Below are 14,745 nucleotides of genomic sequence, written 5' to 3' on the forward strand. Positions count from 1 at the left end.
CGAGAAGGGTGGCCACCCCGTGACTTAGCACGAGGGATTTCACGGGATCTCTGACCACAGTGCGTTTGATCCCGCTGAAGGTAGGGGGCCGGCGTCGGAACTGTAACGTGTAACCCTTGGAAAGCGTGGACACCACCCAAGGGTCTGTGGTCTGCTCTTCCCAGCTGTGGAGTTGCTCCTGGGAAAAGTGTCCAACGACCGGCCCCTGAGGTTCAGGTTCCGCCCCCCTTGCCTCTTGGGGCCCTGGGGGGGCGGCGACTTGGTCCAGAACCCCTAGGCCCCTGGGCATATGGACGCGCTGCTGCAAGGTGTTGCCGAAAACCCGGCACCGTGACCTGCGGGCCCCTGGACTGCCCGGATGGGCGAGCGAACAGCCGTGGGTGACATGCCCCCGCTGCTGCCAATTGTCCCTGCCTAGGAGGGGCAGTGGGTGCCCGGCGCAGACTGGCAAACTGCTGCCTTGCTTGGCCAACCTGCAGGCTACGCTCCAAGGCCTGCAATGCCGCTGGGCCAAATGTCTGGCCCGGTACAACCGGAAGAGAACGTAGTGTTCTGCGGCATGACTCGGATAGAGGGGACTGTGCCAGCCAGACCTGGCGACGTGTTAACGTTATCGTTGACATCAGCCTGCCCAACTCCCTGGTCATAAATCCGAATGTCTGCAGTGAAGCATCACTGAGGGACTGGGCCGAAGGCTCCGCCCCGTAGTCCTGAAAAGTACGTGACAGAGCCAGTACCAGGTGTGACAGCGAATTACCCAGACGTCCCATATGGGCAGCAATGTTATAATTGCGGGTCAACAAATCGTCTGTCAATCTGCACTGAGGCCGGGGGCAGCATGCATCTGGTCTCACGGCCTCATCCGGCGAAACTATCAGTGCTGCAATGGCAGGCTCAACTGGAGCTAGCTGTTCTAACCCATAGCTGCCAGCATTGTGCATGGCTGCCAGAGCCCTGCCATCGCTTGTGTGATGGGAAAGAACCCTTGAGTCCGGCCAGCATCTGCGGAGCTCCGCAATGTAGGGGTCAGAGGGAGGCACCACAAAGGTCGGGGGGGTGGGGGTCTGCCTGAAGAAAGCATTCACCGTTCGGGTGGGGACGGGGGCCTCATCCACCCCCAGGCGCGCCCAGGCTGTGCGCATTGCGGGCTGCACCGTGCCGCGGCTAGACCCTGATCCTAAGGAGGAGCTCCTACTGGAACCCTCTGTAAGGGCATGAGAAGCCTGTGAGGCAACCTCATCCTGCCCATCCCCGCCAGTATCACCAAACAGGGTACAGGATGCTGCCGTGGACAGCGCATCCTCTTCCTGGAGGTGGGATGGCCCCGAGACGGGGCTAACCACGAAGTCTGGCGCCCTGGGTTCCGTGTGCAGGCCAAGCAAGATGGCCTTAATCTGCGCAAACTCGGTGGTGAGAGCATCCACCTTGTTAGCCAGAGCGTCTACCTTCCTCGCTTTCCGCGGAGGAATGCCTGACGCTGTGGCGGCGCGCTTAGCACCGGCGCGCTTAGCACCGGCGGCTGCGCACTTAGGACCGCCAGCCGCTCGACCTGAAGATCGCAGGTCCATTGAGCCCTCTGCCTCAGCCAACCTGGAGAGTCGCAGAGCATAAGGCATAAAACTGCAGTTCATGCACGGATTATTGGAAGCCCCCTCTTTTAGGTGGTCAATGCCAAGACAAGCTAGACACCGATCATGACCATCATCTGCCTGAAGGGGGGCCATGCAGGAGACACACATATGGCCGTCCATCCCAATTATTAGTCGTATTAATATTAGCAACTATTGATAAGATTACTAATATATAGATATATCAGTCTTTATTCACTTAATTATATTAATAAGTAGTTATATTAATAACTATTATTAATTTAATTTTGACAAGGAGGTGTGAGCGAGAAAGGCACACGCCGTCCCTTTTTTTTTTTTTTTTTCACTTCGACGTCGAAGCTATGCTCAAGCCGGCGAGCACACCGGCCAAGAGTAGTCACTATATGCCCAGTGAATGTGACTGGAGCAACCTCAACAGAATTTTTTTAAACTGCAGCTCATCGCTCAGCGTACAAGCTGCGCTAACCCACCGGTCCGCTGGTAGCGGCAGCGAGCCGGGAGACCGCGTCGGACCCACACAACAGCGAATCCACCGGTCAGGTAACCACTCAGCAACACAGCAGAGTAATCTTAGCTGTTTAATACACAGAGGAGAGACAGCGGCGTAGCCACCGAGGCTAAGTTAGCACACAATCACAAGGCGATCCGCCGATGATAATACGTGCGCAGTACTCACCACCTCCGGCAGCCCCTGGTAACTGGTTACCGTAGTCAAGCGGCGCTCTCACCTGCCGCGGACTGTGGTAACACAGCCACACTTGGAAAAGGGAAAACAGCGAGTCGCAGCTTCGAGCGGACGAGAATACTCGCAGCGCCAACCTTAAGGTTATGAAGCTACAAGCGACGAGCTGTGAATAGGAAACACCGACCTGCTATCGTAATCGCAGAGAAGATAGAAAGGAACAGATCACCTGATGACGCCGGTCGATATAGACTCTCCGGGTCATCCAGGGGTCACGGGTGACTTTGTTGATATAAATTACTCGACCTGCGCATGCGCGAGATGGAACATCCAGTGCTTTAAGCACCGCCTCTGGCGGTCTGAAAGGATGAAATAGAACCTATGCATTATTATCCTCCCACTTTTCACATACAAAGAGAAAGTCTATGGAAAAATGTATTCAATCTATTGAGCAAGAGCAGAATAACTAGTTATTGCAGTCATGGCTTGTAGATGCATTTCTGCCATCTGAGCCTTTGCATTTTCAAAAAGTTCCACCTTGGGAGCCGTTTTGAAAATGTTGCGTTTCCAGTGTCTCTGAGCTCCATCCAAACAATGTTGCTTAAAGAGGGCAACACCATGAGTGCCACCACACACACACACACACACACACACACCCACACACACACACACACACACACACACAAGAATGTGTGGTGGCAAATGAGAGATTTACACGTATAAAGAACAGCCTTGAACCCCGCAGATCACAGAATGAATTGTGAAATCATGGTGACAGATGTGTCGATGGAGGAAGTTATCGAATAGATTGAAGTGTTTCTGCGTTGACAAAAAAATGTCTTTAAAAAAAACACACACAATGTAGGAGCTGATTGCGTAAAAGTAAAAAGAGCTAGCTTATATTGCGCTTTATCAGTGATTCATAGCCTTCCATAATGCTGTGTGACAGCGCTTTGCATGGCTGCAGCCTTCAGTGGTGTGTGAATGAGTTTGTGAATGGTTGAATTTGATGAGCTATGTAAAGCAATTTGGGGCTGCTCTCACAGATGTAAGGCACTACGTATATACAGTGTGAAGTCCATTTACTATTTTCCATTTTATGATGTCAGCCACATTCACCAATGGCGACAGCTTCTATGCAAGATGCTCAGTCCATCCAGGCAGTGCAGTTTAGAGTCCGGGGTCTTCCTCAACCACACTTTGGACAGAAGGAGGATTGAACCTCCAATGGTTGAAAGACAACCCCCTCTACCTACTGAGCCACCAAAAGTCAAAGCTGTGGGAAAAAGATTATTTAACTCAGGTTTGTGGGGGAAGGGGGAGGGAGATTCATGAGCACGTTATGTTGGTGATGTTTGAGCCCTGCCAGGGTCCTTTCGCTTGGTCCATATACACTAGCTGCTTTTTTTGGCCACACAGATACTGATCTGTTTGTCGCAGAGCCTGAGAGGAGGACTTGGGATCGGAAGGTCACAGGTTCAATCCCCATGGTGGACAGGCCACCACTGTGGGTTCTTGAACAAGACCCTTGATCCCAATCAGCTCCCTGAAGTGCTGTAACCTGAAAAGGAATTTCCCCAAGGGGATTAATAAACTACGGTTAGTTATTGTCCATGGATTCAAAGATCTTTCAGCGGACCTAATGGTGGACAAAGCCACAAAACCTCTACATCCCACTTCAACTGGATAGACTGTTGTGTTACATCCTTGTAGTCGAGTATCTACTGCACTAAAGCGCATTTTCCTTCGCTCATAGGCCTCTTCAGTTGAATTCTGCCATGGACTGTAAGCTCTCTGATGTAAAAAGAATTTTGTAAACACAATTTTTAAGTAAAATTTTATTATATTTCTGACTTTTTTAATATTTTTTTTGAACGTGAGATTGGAGTACAGGATGAGCCCAAGATATTTGAACTGGATTTCCAACTCCGACTCTTCACCATCCAAGAACACAAAGGATCTGACTTGTGTTGATGGTTGTTTCACTGTTTTTTAGCTGAACATTATGCAGACTGTTTTCTTTGAGTTGAGTATGAGGCAACTTTGTTGAAGCCAGTCATGCACTTTGCTTAGTCCATTTGTGAGGTTGGCAGCAATTGTCCTAGCATCCGCGCCCTGGATGAACAGCACAGCATCATCAGCATACATCAATATATTAAGCTCAGGGTAGACATCTGGTAGGTCATTGATATATAACAAAAATAACAAAGGCCCAAGCACAGAACCCTATGGGACTCCAACATCACTGCTGAGACACTGGGATTGTTCTCCATTTGTAGAGACACGCTGTGTTCTGTTACACAAATAAGAGTGAAACCATGCTAAGGAGTCCACTGAGAAATTGAAACGTGAGCTTATTCAAGAGGACTTGGTGGTTAACTGTGTTAAACACCTTATTGAGATCTAAAAACATAGTACCGACATAGGGGTTTTTGTCTAATTTTTATTTTTATTTTCAATGACAAAGCGGTTTGCTGTTTCTGTAGAGTGATTTGGCCGGGAAAAAAATGCATTCTATGCAGTGGAGGGACTCTTTTTTCAAGATGTTTCATTAATTGAGTCACCACCCACCCAGTTCTTAAAAAGTTGGTGTCCATACATTCACATCCCTGGCTTTTGAGTTTTTAAGGACAGAGATCATTTTGGTTACCTCAGCCGCTGATATATTTTGAAGCTGAAAGATAGGCTGCTCTTCATTGAGTGAATGAGGTAGAATAGTAAAAGGAGGAAACGACTTTGTAAGATCAAATATACTGTCTCCAGGACTTCCCACTTTGCACATTGTCCCTGTCTGGCAAGAGAGGCACCTTTTGCACTTCTTTCAGCCTCTTCCTGATAGCGCACCTCTACAACCACCATTTTCCTTCTCTCTGATGTTGAGGCCTTACATCAGATTGGCTTACTTGCAGCAAGGCCAAAGCCTTCCCAGCTAGACATGCCCCAAAATGTTGTTGTGCCTCAGGGCTGATGTAGCATGCTGCACTGCACCTGATGGTGTCCACTTTCATCCGGTTATAATAATAACTTTATTTGTATAGTACTTTTCTGAAACAAAGTTAGAAAGTGCTTTACATTTAAAACCACAATAAAGATTTCCAATAATAAAATAGACAACAGAAAAGAAACAATAACAACATAAGAGCTTTAGATTATAAAAACCCAGTGATAAAAATGAGTTTTAAGACCAGACTTAAAACAGGACAGTGAGTTTGCCTGTCTGATCTCCTCCGGCAGGGAATTCCAGAGCCGATGGGCCTGTACAGTAAAGGCTCTGTCACCCTTGGTGATGAGCCTTCTTTTAGAAACCATCAGTAGGCCCCTGCCAGAGGATCTCAGACAACGGTCTGGCTTATACAGACTTAACAAGTCTGATATAAGGAGGAGCCAGACCATTCAGGGCTTTAAAAATGAGCAGTAATACAGTATTTAAAATTCTATTCTATCAGGGGAGGTGCAGCATTGCTGATGGTCTGTTCTCTGCATCCTTCAGACTCATCTGGAGTCTTTCTTTAGAGCACTTGTACTCTTTGGTGAGGCTCCTGAAAGGCAGCTCAAGGACCCCTTTGGCATTAGCCACAGACCCACCCATTTGTGCCGGGATGGAACAGGGCAGGACGGGTTTTTGTGCAGCCCCACTGACAAAATTTGTGGATGGTACGGAAAAAAACGTAACCACCAGTCATGATTTTTGTCACCCCTCTGTTGAGGTACCTAGCACTGAGGAACGAGTCTCATAAGGAGGACCAACAACGCAGCCGTCTGTTGATTGGTAGTGACAATCGTCACTCTCAACTTGCTCACAATATTTAAATATTTAATTGTATGTAAACCCTACCATTGTATTTTTCATACGCCGCTTTGCGCACACTGGTTGATTGGAGCATCAAGGCTTTACTCGGACCACCGCAGAGCTGCAGTCAGACACCACCGGCCACTTCCACGTTCTTCGCCCAACACAAACACGCAATAATCTCAACCCCATCTACAGAGTTGGGCCTGGGTGCGCTTTGCCGTACCACACCCTCCTGCTCCACCCTGCTCTGGCATGCTCTGCTTTGGTGGGACTATGGCTAAATTGACCAGTGTTTGTCAGACAGCGTGGGACCTCAAGCTATTTCTTCATATAGGAAATGATGGTTCATTCCATCTTCTCCACAGTTGTTATTGATGCCTTGTATATTGTGAGTGGCCACATCACCTGAGGGAGAAGTCCATACTGCAGTCACCATAGTTTGAGCTTCCCTGGCAGTGGACTCTTGCTGATGGTTTCCAGACCGTTGGTGATGTCCAGCCTTAGTTGCTGTATTTGGTCTTTGTTCTTGTGCCTTGCATCGTAACCATCTGCCCAGGCTTTTGACAGATTGCTCAGACATTGTTGGTATTGGGTTGGTATCAATGCAAGCTTCAAATTTTCCAGCTCTCCTTTAACTAAGATGGTTCATGACTTGTCCGACTTTGTTGTCATCTGGGCTCGCTTGATGCTCTCCTGCAGTTTTGCAAGTAGCTGCCTGGTTCATGCTGTAGTAATGGTCAGAGTAGTTATGTCACCCATGCATGCTCGAATAGGTGGAAGACGGATCCCAGTCTTAGTTGCAAATACCAAACAGTTGTTAGTTACTAACCACATGAGAGCAGCATCTTCCTTATTACAATATATTGAACTCCAGCTACTTACCATCAGTCACATTACCTGTCACTGGGTACAATACATTCTCCATGAAAAATCCACATATTGTAGCTTCACTGATTTCCAACTGTATCAAATCAAGATTTAATAAGCATCATTAAATGAGATTATGCTAATCATTAATCCAGAATCATGTGCACCTGTTTCTAATTATTTTTCACTGAAGCATTCCAAGGATAACTAATGCATTTTCTAACTGATTCCATTAGCCTGCAGCACTGCCGCTGTAGCTTGTCATCCAGTCTTACAGAGAAACTCTAAAGGGATGTCACAGTGGTCATCCAAGAACACTCAGTACATGCAGTGTGAGCTGGTCCATCTTAATGCAAGTGTTTGGGGAATGCTACGACTCCTAGTTTTATCTCTGTTGTACCATACTCACTGTTTTCAACAGAGGACAACTCAGCTCTTCATTCTTGATGTGAAATATGATTGGAATTATGCAGAAATTACACTAGTAGCAGATGAACAGCGTATAACCATATTTATTATTATGATCATAATTTCTTTGGTACTTTTAACAAAGACGTTGCTGGAATTGCATCAGAAATATCAGGCCTCGTTTACATGACATTGTTTTTGCGTTTCCGTTTCAGAAAAGTATCACATGTGCACCAAAACGTTTTGAAAATGATGTTGTTGTTTTGGTAATGAAACCACACACACATGTGCAGACAGCAATACACTCTAAACATGAACAATGGGAGTGCACCGATATTCTAGTGGACAGACGACTAAGTTGGATTGTTATTATGGTGACACTCAAAATAAAACCACCAAGTTACAAGAGAATATGGACTGGAAGTCATGACACCATGGAGGAAACATTGTTCTGATTGTCAAGCTACTGAGCAAGTGCAGAACTTCTAGTGACTATGGCCGTGGTGAGCTTATGCATTAGCAGCATTTCTGCTGTATACACAACAACAGAGCTTGACTGTTTTTAAAAAGCTTCAGTCCAGAATATGGACTGCTCATTGTTTTTGGACCAAAAAATGACCAGAAATGTGCCATACAGATAAATCTGCATTAGGTTAATGTTTCTTGGGGCAGTATGTACTGATAGCCATGTTTGACTGGCATCACTCAATTTGAAATAGAACATGCATGTATTTCAGTCTATGTGGTAATGTGTGCCTGTTCACAGGATTTTCTTGGCAGGGCTCAGGCAGCCATTTGACCTGCAACAGGCACTATAATGTGAAAATACGCAATGATTCCTACGAGACAATAATACCCCAATGAACTGCCAAGGCCTAAAAATAACTGGAAGTGGAAGCCCGCTCTAATCGAGCCCGCTGCTCACATCCCTCAGTGTTTCATGGTAATGAGCAGGAACACACACAAGCACAAATCCGTGGCTGTAAAAGCAATCACAGAGACCCCCGAGACACCAGCATCTGCAGAGTACATACCAGAGAGAAAAAGTGGGGAAGGAAAAGAACAGTGATAAACAAAAAAAGAGCAGGAGACAAACTGTGGTTGTGTAAGCTGCCATGCATATTGATCAGCTGCTTTCCTGCTGCTTTCTGCCTCATTATCAGATGACGGAGGCTGCTGTTAAGCTCCACACAAACATCCATCAGTCTTACAGCACTCTGCTGCTCCGGTCATGCAGACTGGAGCAGCGCGTGTTCACACTTTTATTGATCTTCTTTTCTGTGTTAACATCTGCTCTTTAAAGCATTTCACATTGAAATGATAGACTTTCCTTTGTAACCTCTGTGTCGTTGTGATCTTGTGAATTTTTCTCTGAGAAAAACAACAAAGACCTGCTGGATTGAAAGTAACTTTTTGGTGAAGCTTGTTCTTTCTCTGCCCCTCTCAGAATCTGCCCTCAGCACCATGAACAAGATGAAAAACTTCAAGAGGCGTTTCTCGCTGTCGGTTCCTCGCACCGAGACCATCGAGGAGAACGAGTTCACCGAGCAGATCAATCAGCTCAACATACGCCACACTCAGGGTGAGAGTCCCACCAAGAATTCATCCCCACACTCACCTACCCATTCACACCACGGATAATGAACAAGAAAAAGTGAATCCAAAAACAAAGCCCATGCTGGGCCAAGGTGCAACAGCCCAGAACTGAACCCAGAGTGGTAACAAATGACTGTCGTGCCAACTAGAAAGTAAGGTCATCCTGCTATTTTCCTAAACCAGAGTAAGATTCAACAGGCCTGGGGATAGTCTGAGCTACATTTGGTCAAATCCATGCATGCCTGGAAGGAAACTACAAACACCAATTAACTTAACTAACTCAACTAGTCTTTTCGAAGTGACAGGAAGCAACAGTTCAATGAGAAATCTTTCCAATACACCACTGTGCGGCCAGTGAACTGTCTGTCCACTAGAATGTCCATGTCCTCTCATTGTTAATGTTGAAAGCATGCATGTGTATGTAGAGTCACTAAGAAAACAAAAAAACAGCATCATTGGTGGCCCAATATGCTAACTACATCGTTTTCAGCATTTCTGCCATTTATGTGTAAACAGACATCGTTTTCAGAATGTTGCCATGTCAACACAGACATTTGTGAAACAGAAATGCCAAAATGATGTGTTTTCATTTGAAATGTTGTCGCATAAATGGAGCCTCAGACTGACCAAAGCTGCACCTTGTATGACATCGAAGCAGATATCTGGCAGCATGGCTCGGTTGGTAGAGCGCTCGTCTCCCAATTGGAAGGTTGCAGGGTTGATTCCCATCTCCATGTGTCCTCAGAGTGTCCAAGACCCTGAACCCCAAATTGCATAGCTGCAGCCTCCAATGTGTGAATGTTGGATGTGATTAAGGAATATAGCAGCTGAAAAGCACTATATAAGTGAAGATCATTAATAGCTAATAAAATTAAGCTAAGTGGTCACAAATTCCCTTTTGAAGACCGAAGCAAAGTATGTCATTGCTTAAATGACAACATAAACACAATTTTTAATGTTCAAGAGAACATCAACTGGCAAAACAATAAGTGTCAAATGTCTTACTGTGAACAGAAAAGAAATAGCAATTAGCGACTGAATATAGAATAGAATAGAATAGAACTTCATTTATAACGCACCTTTCACAGACATGAGTCACAAGGTGCTTTACAACAATAAAAACAGAAAAAATAAAACAGATAAGATCATTGAAAATATAGAAGCAAGCAAAATCACATAGTTATACAAAATCATTTTATTGAGCAGCTTCAGGTCAAAGGTCTGCCTAAATAAAAATGTGTTTCACTGCGTCAACAGATTGAGTCGCTGAAGTGGAAGAGCATTCCACAGCTTTGAATACTGAATATTGGAGCTTCAAATGCACAATCACCATGGATTTTGATGCAGCCGGTGGACCTGTAGTTCCGTGGATTTCCATAAACGCTCTGTCCTCCTACACGCCTGAGACAGTGAATTGACTTGTGAGGATTTTACAGAAGAATGATTTTAGGTTTGAGGGGAGCAATCATGTCTAGAATGAAGGAGCGCTTGCTGTGTAAAAGCTCCACCAGGGTTTATTTATTCAATTTTTAATTTTATTTTCTAGCCAGCCCCCGGCCAGCTCAGTTGATAGAGCATGAGACTTGAAATTTCAAGGTAGTGGGTTTGTGTCCCATGTTGGGTGCCACCTTCCCGTGGGCTCACCACCTGTAGGAAAGGTTCTTAATCGGTGCAATGTGATCTGGGTGACAGTGCTCAGACTGACACCCCCGCGAAACGGATAAATGGGAGAAAATGGGTGGATTTTATTTTATAGCACTGTATTAATCCCTGAGGGGAAATTTGTACCGATTGACCCATCGGTAGCAACCGCACAGAGCAGCGCTCAAGGGGAGCTGGGGGAGCTGGGGGTCTTGCTCTGGGACATCATCACAGTCTGAAAGGCCATGCTCATCAAATAAGGTAGTACATTTTTCAGCTGTGTGTCTATTTTTGATGCGCCTAGATTGAGACATGTTGTTACGTGGTTGCATATTCAGAATACAGGAAATGTCAAAAAGGACACATTTATGATCACTGACAAGTAAATCCTCAAGGCAAATGTTTTCCATAGTTAGTCCATGAGTAAAAGCCAAGTCCAAAGTATGTCCAGCTTTGTGTGTGGGCCCAGAAACATGTTGCGTAAAGTTAAAAGACTGTGATATCCAGACAGGCTGCGGCAACCTTAGAGTATCATCATTAATGTGAAAATTAAAATCCCCAAAAAATAAAACATTTTCAAACATTATAAGTAGTGCTGTCAATCGATTAAAAAAATGTTACTAATTAATTGTACAATTTTCTGTAATTAATTGCAATTAATCGCATTGTTTTTCTACTGAAGACTGAAGCTTGTAATGGATATTTATTCAGACAAAACCACGGAATTAATATCGACTCAACACACAGAGATAATATTTAAATTCGAAGACTATTTTTATGACGTCCTTTTAGCTTTGCGTGATGCTGTTTCTCTCCAAGATTAGCAAAATAATAAAAACATGAATTAATTGATTAATAAATATCTAACATAAGTCTGGGTTTTGTTAGAATGCAGGTCCACCACTTTGAGAATTTGAATATTTCTAGAAACAAAGTTGTAAACTTATTACATGAACAAATTGGCAATAATATACTGTAATATCCACACACACATGCACACACACAGAGAGAGAGAGAGAGAGAGCACGCACACAAACACACACACACACACACACACACACACACTCACACACACACACACCCAGTATACAGGAGAGCCAGGGAAAGAGATAAAGAGGAGAAATTTATATTTTACCTACAAGTATTTCCTCCAGCTTTGGAAATGTTTCGTGCATACTGGTCAGCCAACATGGCAACCTGCTGCTTTGCTGCAGAATTATTTCTGTGGTCGTTAAATTCAGCTAAAGCTAATGACTTTCACTTTCTCGATCAGCAATCAGAGAACTTTTTAAAGTGAAACTTTCTGCTTTCATATTATTCCACTCGGTATTGTGCTGCTCTGTTGTGACGGTGCTACGCCCAAAGACGCTGCACATGCTGCTCCGGTAAGGGAGTTAAAAATAAAAGCGGAAGTAACAAAACCGTGTTAATTACGTCAAAAAAAATTTAACGAGTTAAACGTGTCAAATCAAATAATTAAATTAACGCGTTATTTTTGACAGCACTAATTATAATTGAAGATAAGAACTCACTAAAATCCGACCGCAAAGGGCCAGGAGCTCAGTAGATTAAAATATGGGAAAAAGGGTTAACACGGCCAACTTTAGTTACTGTGAGTTCAAAGGAGAGAAGACCTCCACCGTGGCCTGAGAGCCTCGGTGAGCTGATGGAACTGCAGTCTGAGGGGCAGAGTTCATTTAGAGAAGTATATTCAGAACAACTCTGCCAAGTTGCATTGAGGAATAAAAAGTTCAAGTTTTCCATAATGAACAGGTCCTGATGAAGAAAATTTTTGTTGGTAATGGAACGTGCATTTATCAGAGCCACTTTTATAGAAAGCTCGGTAGGTGGTGCTGCAGCAGAAGCCAGCGGTAGAATGCGCAGGTAACAGGTGTTCGCTCCCTGGCGATACCTGCTCCTGTGTGATTACTGTGTAGTGACAGTATGATTGATAATCCCAGGGATGTTTTGATGTTTAGAACCAGTTTGGCCTCCACAGTGAGGAGGGCTAGAGGGTCAGACGGTGTCCTGGGGTTTGGCAGGAGGGGCAGAGGGGGGTTTTGGAGAGGGAGATCCATCCCAGACTGCATACTGAATATTGTTGGAAAGCTTTTCACTGCCATGCTTAATTGGGTGAATTCCATCTTTCTTAAAGAGTGAGGATCGATCACAAAACAGATTAAAGTTCTCAATAAAGGAGTTCATCCAGTATGACGGGGACTGTGGCAACAGGGAAGCAGTGTGTAATTGCATTGAAGAAACGCACATTCCTGATTATGGAATCTCCGATAATGAATGTAATAGGAGGGCAAAGAGGGCTGGGCAATGAAGGCTAAGGACTAACAGGGCAAACATGGTGATGGTTGTCCCTCTCCCCCTGAACCGAGGAAGGCGGCTCATGCTGGAGAGTCTGCACAGGTGTGCAAGGAGGAGGAGCCTCAGCCTGAAGATGAGAACCTGACCGCTGCATAACAGTTTCCTGCAGCAACCTGCGGCGGCTGTTGCCTGAAGAAGATCGGTGATATTTCCGAACAGTGTCATTTCATTTTTTTTCATTTCATTTATCAATTTATTTGAATGGGACAGTTTATATTGATGAACAGACACACAGTGCTGTAAATATGCCAGATTTAGCTCAGAGCTCATTTCCATCTGCAGTCCCATGGGGTAAAAACATACCACCAAATAAAAACATACATAATACAAACATACATAAATGTGGACCTCAGCGAGAGCAAAGTCAGCCGAGATGAGAAGAGCTTTAGCCGGGGCCACAGCTGTCCTCTTAGCAGAGAACAGGACTTTGTTTGAAGCCCATTCACAGCCAGCCTGAGCGCTGGGTCCGACGCCCCGGGCTGCGGGGGAAACAGCGCACATCCGTGTCGGGCCGAGGGCATCTGTTGTCGTTAGTTGAGGCCATCAGGCAGCCCAGATGATTCGGACATACCTGAGGGGGGACGGCCATCGGACTATGGAGACGATGAAGAGGAGTGATGACCGCCGAGTGGAGGGAAATCCAGCTCGTCCAAGATGGTGAACTTGTTTGACAGCTGGATAGATTTCAGCAAAAGAGGGAACAGACACGTCTCCCAACCTTCTTACCCCCACGGCCCAAAGTCCACAGTTCTTTCTGTCTTGGAGTGGAGCAGCCAGAGCTTTGGGATTATCTCCCAGCACACCCCGGTGGTGAGCAGCCGGAGCCGCGGCCAGGCACGGGACCATCGGCACAGGACTGTCGGCACGGGACCGTCGGCACGGGACCGTTGAGTCCTGTTCAGCTTTGGTTGTGGCGGTGGCAATAGCGGAACCAAGAGTCCAGGATCTGCTCCTCATCTCTGATCTCATGGTCGAGGGTCGATATTCTCCTTCTTGCTCTGAGAGTTTATGGGAGAGACAGAGGCAGCTGTCACACCTGGATGGTGGAGTGAGTGGAGGCACGAGTGTATTTAAAGAGTTTGTACCTAAAATCCAGAATGTGTGTTAAAAAATATCCAGTGTTTCAGAGTGGAGATCAAAATATGGACTTAAACTGTTTAAAAATTTTGAACTTCATTGTGTGAATGAATGATGTGAAATCTGAGGCTGCTCAATAAAACATAAAGCCAGGTTAATATTTCTAAGGGCTTTTTGTAGATTTCAACAGGGCATTCCGTGGCTAAACAAACCATTTCATAACCAATAAAACTCTGAGTATTTAACCTCATTCAGATCAATGCACCCACAAACTTTATTGTGTGTTCTTTAGGAAAAACAGAAATTCTTCTTTGATGCTGCTTATCACAATTAAAAAAACACTTACAAACCCATTCACACACACAACAGATAAAAACAGTGCAGCCCATTTTGTGTTGTTTAAAACAGTTATAGCAGAGAGGATGAATGATTTCTTGTAAATGTTTTTCCGGTCCAGTGGAGTTCTATATCGTCTGCCTGATGGTAGCACCATGAAGGAATGGTGCAGCGGGTGGGAGGGGTCCTCAGTGACGAGGGTGGCTTTCCTCACCACCGAGCGCCTGTACAGTTCAGCCAGAGGTAGTGTGGGTAGTTTATTTTGCTGGCCTGATTTATCAAGTGGAAGAGTTTTGTTTTGGTGGTAGTAGTGATGAAATTGAACTAGGAAGAAATGTCATAGGTGAGAGTGGATTCAA

General features: G+C 45.2%; 1 protein-coding gene across 1 annotated transcript in view; it reads left to right on the forward strand.

The window, feature by feature from the left end:
- The window catches only part of cdk18 (cyclin dependent kinase 18), a 133,111-nt gene that overhangs the window by 42,571 nt on the left and 75,795 nt on the right, over positions 1–14,745 (forward strand). Inside the window, exon 2 of the mRNA XM_080462386.1 lies at positions 8,808–8,942. Within this exon, the coding sequence (XP_080318512.1) occupies positions 8,825–8,942 (118 nt within the window). The 5' untranslated portion in view covers positions 8,808–8,824. The remainder of the gene's footprint in view (positions 1–8,807; positions 8,943–14,745) is intronic.

Source organism: Lipophrys pholis, assembly GCF_963383615.2.
Source record: "Lipophrys pholis genome assembly, chromosome: 4".
In the NCBI taxonomy this organism is placed as follows: domain Eukaryota; kingdom Metazoa; phylum Chordata; class Actinopteri; order Blenniiformes; family Blenniidae; genus Lipophrys; species Lipophrys pholis.